The sequence below is a fragment of the Gigantopelta aegis genome, chromosome 4 (genome assembly GCF_016097555.1).
Source record: "Gigantopelta aegis isolate Gae_Host chromosome 4, Gae_host_genome, whole genome shotgun sequence".
Classification (NCBI taxonomy): domain Eukaryota; kingdom Metazoa; phylum Mollusca; class Gastropoda; order Neomphalida; family Peltospiridae; genus Gigantopelta; species Gigantopelta aegis.
The window spans coordinates 104,868,346-104,880,954 of NC_054702.1; the positions used below are offsets into that span (position 1 = coordinate 104,868,346).

The window sequence follows — 12,609 nt, forward strand, 5'->3', positions numbered from 1 at the left end:
CCTGTTGCTGACTTGTCGCAGACTAATCGCACAACTGATCACACGTGCGTCTTACGATCACCCATGACTACCTACGATTGTCAACGACCAGTCGTATGCCTACCCACGACTGGTCGTGCAATGCATCGTGGCAACTTGCGACTGGTCACGCGATTGTTAAGCAATTATAAATATGGCGCTCTGCCAGACAGATCTACCCCTGTTTATATGCGCCCCCCCCCCCCCCCCCCCCCCCACGGCAAGTCACAACTAATTGTATGACCGTCGCACGACTAGGCATACTACTAGTCATGCATCGTCGTGCGATGGTCGTACGGTAGCCCGACAAGTCGCGCGAGCAATTGTGAGACTGGAGAGTCGCGTGATCACCGCGACAGCGTAAGACCGCCCACTACCTGTGGCAAGATCATCATACGAGCACCGACGACCTTCCTACGACAAGATACAATCAATTTGGTCGCAGCCAGGTTTTTGGAAAATGTTCGAAAACCTCGCTGCAACTGATTTCGGTCGTGCCACCACCCAAGACCATCCTCAACCACTGGTGACTTTTCTATGATTGTCCGCGATCGGCTGTCACAGACGATCATAAATTATCTTACGTTGTCGTATCTCTCAGTGTGACTGGGGCATAAGGCTCACTACCATAACCCTTTTTTTTTTAATAGTTTAAACATATGATGTTAGCCTATAAATGTGCAAACCATAATTCAAAATCAGTTATATACCAAAATAACATTAATAATTGAAATATAGAGAATAATATATGAGTGGCCGTTAGATACCATTTATCTCATGGGTTGTTTTAAAATGTTGTTAAACAATGTCTTGTGAGATAAATGTTATCTAACGGACACAAATGTATTATTCTATTTCTTACTTATCCTCAGAAACCAGGTTTTAAGCAAATTTTAACATCATTTTTGACTAAAAGTTATTTACAGCCGTTGCACTTGTAGCTAACTTATGCATCACAAACACATGATTGTCAGGTTAACTATATGTCACAATGTAATCTATTTCCACTGTGTTATTTTTCATTGGATGCATGGCACTGGTGACCTGGTCATCACTTACATGTAGGAGCAGCCAGTCATATGTCTTGAAATTGTTAACACACGTACCTATGTGTTATCAAAAATAACGCATGATGTTCTCACCAACGGGTGTGTAAGGAACAGAAATAATGTAGCTGATTAATTAAATATTCCTTCGGATAAATTAAATGTGTATAATTTTGTGTTAATATTTGTTTTCAACTTTTTAGTAGATCAGTTCGTGTCCAACCCTGCCTTTTACATATATCAAAAGACAAACTGCATTTGTCATTTTATAATGGTTTTAAGATTAACGTTGGTAGACAAGTATTAAAATATTGTACTGTTTTCTAGGAACATGTCATCTTCCAGTGGCATGATACGACCCCTGAGTTCCACAACCGCTTGGTGCACCTGTACAGGGAACAGATCCAAGGTCCAATGGAGGAATACTTGGAGGCTCTTCCAGAAGGTAAACCTTTGACAAACAGATTAATCGGTCTTTTACTCATAAACTGTTGACTTATAGTTTAGTCCGGTCCTAATCACATTAACTGTCTTCTACCACATTAACTGTTGATTTGTAGTTTAATCCAGTCTTGTAGACATTAACTGTTGATTCGTAGTTTTAAGTCCAGTCTTGTAGACATTAACTGGTGACTTTTTTTTTTCTTTTTTTTTTAATATATTAAAAAAACTCGTCGTTTTGATTTATAAAGTATTATTTAAATTACCATAAGGATTATTTGTAAATGTGATAGCGAATTTAACTGCATGTGATGTATCATATTTGTTTTTCTTTCCTTCACATTCTTTTGTATATAATAAATTTCCTTCCACTGGTTATCCTTGAATGTATACATGTAGTTCATATTTACAGCTATGTAATATAGGTCACCAAGTACGGTATATTGTATGAATATAGAAGAGGGCCTCGTAAGTTGTCAAACTTGTGCCCAATTCTTTTGTTCTTTGTACAATAAAATATGTTTACAATCAAGCAAACTGCTGACTCATATAGTTTAGTCCAGTCTTGTAGACATTAACTGTTGACTCGTAGTTTAGTCCAGTGTTGCAGACATTAACTGCTGACTCATATAGTTTAGTCCAGTCTTGTAGACATTATGTCTGGGTTTCGAAACACCAGGTTATATCAAAACCTAGGTTTAACACTGGTTTATGTAAAACGCTGAAAAACCTGACCAAGACATACATCCGTGGTGTATTTCACATGTGTGTGTTTTACTCGTGTTTACAAAACCAGGCTTTTTACATGGGTTACCCGTAGATTTGGAAAGGGACATAAGCGAGGAATAGCTTACACTTCATCACTTTGTAGTTGAAACTCGTTACAGGTATATTATTAGCATTCGCGTTCAAGATGGAGGATTAGCTACCTCCTCCTCGCCCTGCCACCCCCCCACCCCACCCCCACCCCCCAAATGTGGAGCAAACCTTCACATTCTGTCAAAAATGGGAAAATGAGCTGGCCTCAAAACTTTTCACCATGTATTTCCATCAGTTTACTCACAATATTAGTTATAATCCATGTCAAATGCTTACAGAACCCTACATAGCTGTTGGTAATAATGCAAAAATGCTTACAGAACCCTACATAGCTGTTGGTAATAATGCAAATATGAATAAACGTTTTGTTATTGACATTTCAATTTAATTCTAACATAATATTAAAAAACAAAAGATGGGACGCGTACACCTAAGGGCACCGATATAACGTATGGTCAAATTTTCTAAACTGTGGGCCTGTACCGCCTTGTTCCCCCTTTATTAAGATGAGACAAACACGAAAGTATGTCATTATAAGACTGCAGTCTATGATAGACGTTTATTGCTTTGATACTGGTGGTAACCGATCAACTTTCATTGCTAGTACTTACTGTTTTCGTGCAGTTCATACACCATGAAGAAAATGTGTATTTTTACTAATTTAATAAATAACTATATTTATTACCCCCAGTGACCACTCATAACAGAGAAAATATTTTCCGTATTTTCTCAATGAGAAATATTATGCAGTGTTGTGACGTACATTATTACTGGATGATTTGACGCTTACAAACCAATGACTTTGTCGGTACTAAATATAACATCATCGCGATTTGGCAAACACACAAAATGATGTCATGTACTTTAATGAGTTTGCGTTCATGACTGTTTTAATATTAAATTTATAACAAAATGTCATTTTAACGCAAATCATTATTTATATTTTTAGCAGAATAATGATAACTTTTATTTTTGAAAATTATCTGTGAATGTGATTAAAATGCAAAGTTATAGCAATACCCAGAACAGTGTGTAAAGTGGTTTACATTGTTTCTATAGCCTACATGTACGTGCATGTGCGCCTAAAATAAAGGCGTTTAGAGAAAACATAGCTAGGGTAATAAATAGAATAGCAAAATCAGTACCAGTTATTATCAATGTATGTCCCGAGTGAAATACTTTTCATTTGTCACTCGCTAAAGCTCACGACAACTAAAAATTATTTGGTTCGAGACATAATTTTTATAATAACTGGTATCTCGTTTATTATCCTCTATATATCTCAGGCGCTTTGTTGTTCATTCGCCACGAACATGGTGAAGGGGTAGATCTAATTATACAGTCATGCTAAAAAAAAAACCCAGGCTAAAGGGCATCTTGTCTAAAGGGGGAGGTTTTCAAAACCCACCGATAACCTAGACATATGAAATCGGCCCTAACTGTTGACTCATAGTTTAGTCCAGTCTTGTAGACATTAACTGTTGATTTATATAGTTTAGTCCAGTCTTGTAGACATTAACTGTTGATTCATAGTTTAGTCCAGTCTTGTAGACATTAACTGTTGATTTATATAGTTTAGTCCAGTCTTGTAGACATTAACTGTTGATTCATAGTTTAGTCCAGTCTTGTAGACATTAACTGTTGATTCATAGTTTAGTCCAGTCTCGTAGACATTAAGGGCTGATTTCATATGTCTAGGTTATCGGTGGGTTTTGGAAACATATGGTTTAAACCTAGGTTAAACCCTGGGTCATGTTTACTGTGCATTTCACATGTCTGGTTTTCAGTAATCCTAGTTTAACACTGGGTCACAATTGTATTGCTTGTTTAAACCTGCCCTTGAGGTGGTTTTTCGCTGGGTTTGCTCAATGTAACTTTTCTTCATGGATAATTTCGGCAGCAAAATTGTGTTGTACGTCAGTATTGCAGAGCCATGAAATGTGAACGTATTTTAGAGATCATTTGAATCCACTACAGAAGCGAATACAGGGTGGGGGTAGAGGGGTGGGGGTTCAAACCCCATCCCCCTTTAGACAAGATGCCCTTTTGCCTTTTTTTTAGCACGACTGTACAATTAGATCCACCTCTATACCATGTTCGAGGTGAACGAATAACAAAGTGCCTGAGATATATAGAGGATAATAAATGAGATACTAGTTATTATCAAATTTATGTCCCGAGTCAAATAATTTTTAGTTGTCACGAGCTTTAGCGAGTGACAAATGAAAAGTATTTCACTCGGAACATAAATTTGATAACTACTGGTACTGAGTTTGCTATTCTGTTTATTACCCCAGCTATGTTTTCTCTAAACGACTTTATTTTAGACGCACATGCACGTACATGTAGGCTATAGAAACAATGTAAACCACTTTACACACTGTTCTGGGTATTGCTATAACTTTGCATTTTAATCACGTTCACAGATAATTTTCAAAAACAAAAATTATCGTTATACTGCTAAAAATATAAATAATGATTTGCGTTAAAATGACATTTTGTTATAAATTTAACATTAAAACAGTCGTGAACACAAACTCATCAAAGTACATGACGTCATTTTGTGTGTGTGCCAAATCGTGATGATGTTATATTTAGTACCGACAAAATCATTGGTTTGTAAGCGTCAAATCATCCAGTAATATTGTACATCACACCACTGCAGAATATTTCTCATTCAGAAAATATGAAAAATATTTTCCCTGTTAAGAGTGGTCACTGAGGTAATAAATATAGTTATTTACTAAATTAGTAAAAATAAACATTTTCTTCATTGTATGAAGTGGACGAAATCGTGGAGTACTAGCATTGGAAGTTGATCGGTTACCACCGGTATCAAAGCAATAAACGTCTATCATAGACTGCAGTCTTATAGTGACATATTTTCGTGTTTGTCTCATCTTAATAAAGGGGGAAAAAGCTGATATAGGCCCACAGTTTTGAAAATTTGACCAAAATTTTCTCGGTGCCATCAGGCGTATGCGCGTTCCATCTTTTCTTTTTAATATTATGTTAGAATTAAAGGGAAATGCCAATAAGAATGTTTATTCATATTTGCATTATTACCAACAGCTATGTAGGGTTCTGTAAGCATTTGACATGGATTATAACTAATATTGCAAGTAAAATTATGGAAGTACACAGTGAAATGTTTTGAGGCCAGCCCATTTTGCACAAACATGTCCATCATTTTTGACAGAATGTGAAATTTTGCTCCACACTTCGGGGGGGGGGAGGGGGGGTAGCTAATCCCCCATCTCGAACGCGAATGCTAATAATATACCGGTAACGAGTTTCAACTACAAAGTGATGATGTGTAAGCTATCTCTCGATTATGTCCCTTTCCAAATCTGCAGGTAACCCATGTAAAAACCGTGGTTTTGTAAACACGGGTAAAACACACACATGTAAAATGCACCACGGGTGTATGTCTTAGTCAAGTTTTTCAGCGTTTTACGTAAACCAGTGTTAAACCTAGGTTTTCATATAACCTGGTGTTATGAAACCCAGACATATGAAATTGGCCCTAACTGTTGATCCATAGTTTAGTCCAGTCTTGTAGACATTAACTGTTGATTCATAGTTTAGTCCAGTCTTGTAGACATTAACTGTTGATTTATAGTTTAGTCCAGTCTTGTAGACAACTGTTGATTCATAGTTTAGTCCAATCTTGTAGACATTAACTGTTGATTCATAATTTAGTCCAGTCTTGTAGACATTAACTGTTGACTCGTAGTTTAGTCCAGTCTCGTAGACATTAACTGTTGATTCATAATTTAGTCCAGTCTCGTAAACATTAACTGTTGACTCATAGTTTAGTCCAGTGTTGTAGACATTAACTGTTGATTCATAATTTAGTTCAGTCTTGTAGACATTAACTCTTGACTTATAGTTTAGTTCAGTCTTGTAAACATTAACTGTTGACTCATAGTTTAGTCCTATCTTTTACACATTAACTCTAGACTCGTAGTTTATTCCTTTTTAGGACACATTAAATTTTGTAACAAAAAAAATCAACTTCCACTCCGCTGATGGGAATCAAACCATGTTAACTTTGTACTAACTGAGTTAATAGGGAAATTCCCACTGGTTACTGCCAGTACACTACTACAAGTTGATTCTATTCGATCTTGTTATTGTCAATTGACTCATAGTTTAGTCCTTTAATTTAATTTAATTCCACAGAAATTCTTGGGTTTTTTAAAATTGTACTTCCAAATTAAGCACAGAATTGTTTTAATTTACAATAGTATTGTGTTTGTTTTATTATAAAAAGCTAGCCAAGTCACAGTGTTATTAACCCTGTACAAATTTACTTCATTTCATTTGTTTCACAGGTCATCCTCCATGCAAAGCTGGCCAGGAACCTGGTGAACTCGGCGAGTTCCGACGCAAGTTGATTGACTTCCTGCAGGAATCAAAGTGCTATATTCCAGAAAGACTGCTAGCCAGCTTTCCTCTAGATAGTGAGTACTGCTATATGTGACCTATTACGATCCATTTATGTCTGTTGACGTGCATCATGCATTAACTTTTTGTTCAAAACTTGACCATTTTCAACCAGATTGTATAGATAACTTTTTTGGTACACAGAGAATTTTTTTTGAATTTGGTCATTTTGACACACACACATACAATGACCAGCACTACACAGTGCACACGCACGCACGTACACACACACACACACACACACACACACACACACACACACACACACACACACACACACACACACACACAAAGGGTGGGACACAAAAGGAAATAACTAAGCCAATTATTTGAAATCTCCTTTCACACCAAATAGTCTTCAAATATGTATAAGCCAATAGATGTTTATTTAACTTGGGAATTTCATTAATTCTGGGTCCTCTGTGCCAGGAAAGGAGGTGAATTTTATTGTAGCTATCAGTTATAAAGAGAAATCCATTTAAGTGGGATCAACAATTTACTCAATTGACAGTTTTTTGTGTTTTCATTCAGTTGAGATTTATAAATTTTACTGGATATAAAAAACTACAAAAACACCAATAAAAACCAACCCCAGCAAACATAAATATCTAAAATGTTTTTAAAAAGAAGATATTTCTCATCTGAAGTTAACTGATTATTATTTTAATTTGTTCAGAGTGATTAGAAAAAGCAAACATCGTTAGTATTTATGTTCATATTTGATATTTCTGGTTCATAATTTGGTGTCAGGATTTGTTGAAGTTAATAAATCAGTGGTTGGAGATGTTTAAACCGAGAAACGATACCTAAATTTATTAATATCATGACAATGTTATTGCTTTTCATTTTAGAATTCTTTGTTGAACGAGCAACACTGCTGGGAAGACTGGGTCGACATGAGCATGCATTAGGCATTTATGTTCATATTCTACAAGATCCAGAGCTGGCAAAGGAGTGAGTACATTTTTTTTAAATATTATTTGCCAACTTTGGTGTAATGGTTAAGCTATAGGATGTCAGGCTGGTAGGTACTGGGTTTGTATCCTGGAAACAGTTCTCACCCAGAGTGAGTTTTAACAGGTCAGTGGGATGTTGTAAGACAACTATATCGACTTCTCATTTTTTTCCAATCACTAACAACTAACCACAAACCCAATGTTCTTCACGGGCAACCAGATAGTCCAAGACAGCATGCTTGAACCTTAATTGGGTATGAGCATGAAAATAAAGTTAAAATGAAATAAAACATTTCTGTGGTAAAAATCTGTTTATAGATTTTTGTAGGATTGCAGAAGTCAACATACTGCCATCCCCACTGGATGGGTCGGGACATAGCCCAGTGGTAAAGCGCTCGCTTGATGCGCAGTCTGTTTGGGATCGATCCTCATTGGTGGACCCATTGGGCTATTTCTCGCTCCAGCCAGTGCACCACGACTGGTACATCAAAGGCCGTGGTATGTGCTATCCTGTCTATGGGATGGTGCATATAAAAGATCCCTTGCTGCTAATCGAAAAGAGTAGCCCATGAAGTGGCAACAGCGGGTTTCCTCCCTCAATATCTGTGTGGTCCTTAACCATATGTCCGATGCCATATAACCATAAATAAAATGTGTTGAGTGCATAATTAAATAAAATATTTCCTTCCTTCCTTCCCCACTGGAGAGTTTGAATTGTTTTGCCTGTTGTCCCATCGGACTGGCAATTATTGTACACTTACATTCACACTTCAGTCTGAGTCAATCATGTTGGGTCCAGCAGGTTGTGATTAGGGCTGACAGAAGTTGTAGCTTACCAGACTGAATGTCTAGCAGGACTTTCAGTCAATTTCTACCCCTCAATTTCTACCCCGTGATTGTTTTCTCCTAATTATATCAAAAGCATTTATATTAGTGCAGATAGATACTTTCTTATCATGCACTTAATCATGTGTAACAATTACTGGGATATTACTGAACAGGTAAAAACAAAAAGGTTCTGAGTAAAGGTTAATATTTTCCACTGCCAGTTACTCCGTTCATAGGAATTTACTGGAAGTTGTATAATATTCATGTGTGTTGTTATTTCTGTTTTAGTTTTTGTGAGAAAAACTTCAATAAGGATAAAGAAGGGAACAAAGATGTAAGTATTTCTGCTCTAGCATTTTTATCACAACATTTTCTTTGGGGCTATTTCAGTAATAGTCAGACATGAAAATGCTCCAGATTCTCCTGAATTTTGGATTTTAGCACTATTAAAAAAAAAGCTCCAGATTTTACTCAGAACTGTTCCTGTCCTTGATTGTGACGAAAAGTTCATAAAAACTACCTACTATTTAAGTCTCAGAATTTTTTTCCACATTTTGTTAATTCATTTTTATTTTTATCTGTATATTTAGCATTGAAAGAAAGTTGTGTAATACAACTTGTTCTGTGATCATCTGAAAGGATTAACTTGTTGGCTTATTTCAGAATTAAAGAATTGCTATTTAGTTCTTTAACTTCATCTATTAATGTTTGGTTTATAAACTTCATTAATTACTAAAATCATATTTCTATAGTTTTTGTTTTTTAAATCTTACTAGCCAATAATGTTAAATCAAGGTGTTTCGAACAGTTTCTTATTTCGATGTGATATTTTATTGCTTATAAGAATGATGTCATTTTGCTATATAATGTTCCCTAATGGTGAATGATTCTAAATGACTAATACTGTGCTCTGTTTCAGGTCTACACGTACTTGCTCAAGATGTACCTGCAGCCACCAGAACCGTCTGCGTTAGGGATAGCTCCAGGTCAGGGTGTCAAGGCAAAGCCAAACATGGAAGCAGCACTCAAGTTACTCGAAGATCATGCTTGGAAAATAGAAACTACTAAAGTAAGTGGACATTTTTTAAATGAAACTATTTGTCGTCTTTGGTTTGTTTAGGGGTTGTTGTTTTTTTGTAAGTTGGGATAGGATGGGGATATGATGTGTAATAGCTTAAAATGTACTTTTGAGGTGTGTGGATATTTCATTATTTTGTTTTTAGAATTATAATGAATTTTTGGTGTTATTATTAGTAGGTTTGTGTAAAATTTAATTATAAGTATTGTCTGTTATTTCTTTCATGTTCATCTGGGTATGAACAAAACCAAAATATTTGCAAAGTTATGTGAGGACAGCTTTGCTGATTCATACAGTTTACTGATGATTTTTTTTGTTCATAACCCGATAAATGTAAAAGAAATAACAGACAATCCTTAATTATAGAAATTTAAATCTTTCTGTTTGTACACCTATTGTGAATGATAACTCAAGACTTTTGAGGTATTTCATTATTTGATTTTTTAAATTATTTAAGAATTGACCACAATTATTTTTTGGTTCATGCAAGTATGAACCAAAAAAAACGATGTGCACATTGTATGACTCTGCGTAGAGGGTCGTACAAAAGTGTGCACTTCGTTTTTTCGGTTCATACTTGCATGAACAAAAAAATAATTAGGGTCAAATCTTATAATTAAATTTATATGCATACTTTAACAATACATATCTGAATTTATTTTGTTTAGCTTTAAATACGCCTGTAGTATTGTTTGTGTAAACTTCAACTTTATTGATACTTATGTTGCGTAAGAATGCAAACGTTCATTCATTATTATTTGAATCAAGTGATTTTAGTAAATGACATCACTTGGTAAATGACGTCATTTTGATAAGCGACGCCATTTCATCTAGCTGCTGTGCATTTTTACGGATCATTTCATTATATTGGAAGGGATTGTCCTATTCATGTTTAGATTATATTTTATGAAGGTGAATGAAAGGAACATGTCTAACATTTATACTGTCGGTGGGACCGTTTAATTTTCGCCAACAGTTGTAGAACATGCTTACAAGTAAGTTACAGGCAGGAAGTTTCCTACATGATTTCTTTGGTCATCAACCTAGTCTCATGTCTTGGTTAGCGAAGAGGTGTTTTTTTGTTTGTTTATCTTTGTTAAATCAATGTGTATAGATTTACATGTCTAGTCTGCTATAGAATTTTTCATCAATTTATCGTATACATTTTTTTATTATTGCTTTTGTAGCCTTCACGTGTATTTTTTTCAAAATATCTAAATATGGTTGCCTGAATAATCCAGCTTGTTGCACAAAGGTAGTGCGAGTCAGTGGGGGGGGGGTTAGTAAGCGTGGCTTAAAAAATTTCTTTTCAGTTCATCGAGATATGAACGAAAAAAAATAAGCACCTCTGGACCAATCAGATTGCCATAAAGTGTATAGACGCAAAGAAAAGTTAATTATAACAGATTCTTAACTGCTAGCAATAATAATTACACAATTTCTTCTTCTTTTGTATATCTACAAAAGATTGCTGATTTCTGTCACTTTTTTATATTATAGGCACTAGAACTGTTGCCAGCAACAACCAGAGTGCGCGATATCTTGGTGTATTTGGAGAATGTTATGGAACACAGAGCGTCCCAGCATCGACAGGACCAAGTCCTTAAAAGCATGTTGTATGCCGAGAACCTACAGGTTAGCTCCCTTCATTTTATTGTCTCACCTTTATGAAATAAAAGGTGAGATATAGATATTACTTTTCCAGCAGCAGCATCAACTTTAAAGTTTAATGTGAAAGTTTTCCGTTTAGATCGGTTTCTCACAAACTATAAGTCTTAGTTCTGTGAAACTTGGTTTATAGTTGCACCTGTGGATGTTCATCACAGAGCACCAAAAAGGTTTATGGTAGGCGAGACATTTAATTCCACCAAATTCTTGTTGTCTCAACTACTCCATGTCATTTGTCTTGAACTGCATTATTAATCACCCTACCGGTCCAACTGGAGGAGACTATAGCTGTCTGTCTGTCTGTCTGTCCATCAGTCCTACATATAGTTTTCTAGATTTTTTTATTGACAATGCCGTGACGTATTGAGCTGAAATGTTTTGTATAGGTTTATTATGTACTTCTACAGATCAAGTTTGACTTTCCTGACGATTTACCCATTGTTTTATAGTGTTATGGTCCTTCAGCTTAGGAGATACAAAAACAATTCTGCATGGGGTTTTTGACCATGCCTTGACATATTGAGCGGAAAGTTTGTGTATAGCTTTGTCGTGTACTGTTACAGATCACGTTTGACTTTCATGGCAATTTACTCATTTGTCACAGAGTTATGGCCCTTGGATTTACAAAATGTACCCGGTAAATTAATGGTGGGCTTGGTCGGGAACATATATTGCTTTAGTAATACTCTCAGAATGCTTGTTTCATTTAGTTTTAACAAGTCAGCATTTTTATATGTATTGCTATACATTTTTATATGTATTGTTATACATTTTTATATGTATTACCAATTCATTAATATTTAAAAATATAAGGAGAATAAATTTTCAAAAGCTAAATTTTAGAAAAAACAAATAGCATCTCACCAAAGCAAAAATTCAGAGTATGCACAACTTTTAATAAATATATAAGTAGAATATTGAACAAATAAGTAAATATCTTATGTAGTAATTATATTTTATATTTTTTGTTATCAAGCTAACCAAAATAGATGCAAATTATTTTAAAGAAAATAAGAAGTCACTGCCATTTTTAGATACCCCCAAAAAAACTTGCCTATTTTATTTTAATGACTGCGGAATATTTAATAAAACAGCTATTATGAAAGTGCTGTGTACATTTCCCATAAGTTGTTCATTGTACTGTTTATAAACATTGCTCTGTTCCTGCTTTTCAACTTGAAAGTTTTCTTTATTGCATCCCAACTGCTCTTTTTTAATTGCATGTTCTTTGATATGCTTATCACTTAGGAATGTCTGTACCCATTCAACTGTCTTCTATTTAAATTTTCTTTGCTGTAATTTTCAT

The 12,609-nt window shown here is 35.2% G+C and overlaps 1 protein-coding gene across 1 annotated transcript in view; it reads left to right on the forward strand.

Moving 5' to 3' along the window:
* Positions 1–12,609, forward strand: part of LOC121371657 (vam6/Vps39-like protein) — a 64,571-nt gene that overhangs the window by 17,381 nt on the left and 34,581 nt on the right. Inside the window, exons 18-23 of the mRNA XM_041497708.1 lie at positions 1,392–1,509; positions 6,662–6,790; positions 7,625–7,727; positions 8,846–8,891; positions 9,477–9,626; positions 11,136–11,270. Of these exons, the coding sequence (XP_041353642.1) occupies positions 1,392–1,509; positions 6,662–6,790; positions 7,625–7,727; positions 8,846–8,891; positions 9,477–9,626; positions 11,136–11,270 (681 nt within the window). The remainder of the gene's footprint in view (positions 1–1,391; positions 1,510–6,661; positions 6,791–7,624; positions 7,728–8,845; positions 8,892–9,476; positions 9,627–11,135; positions 11,271–12,609) is intronic.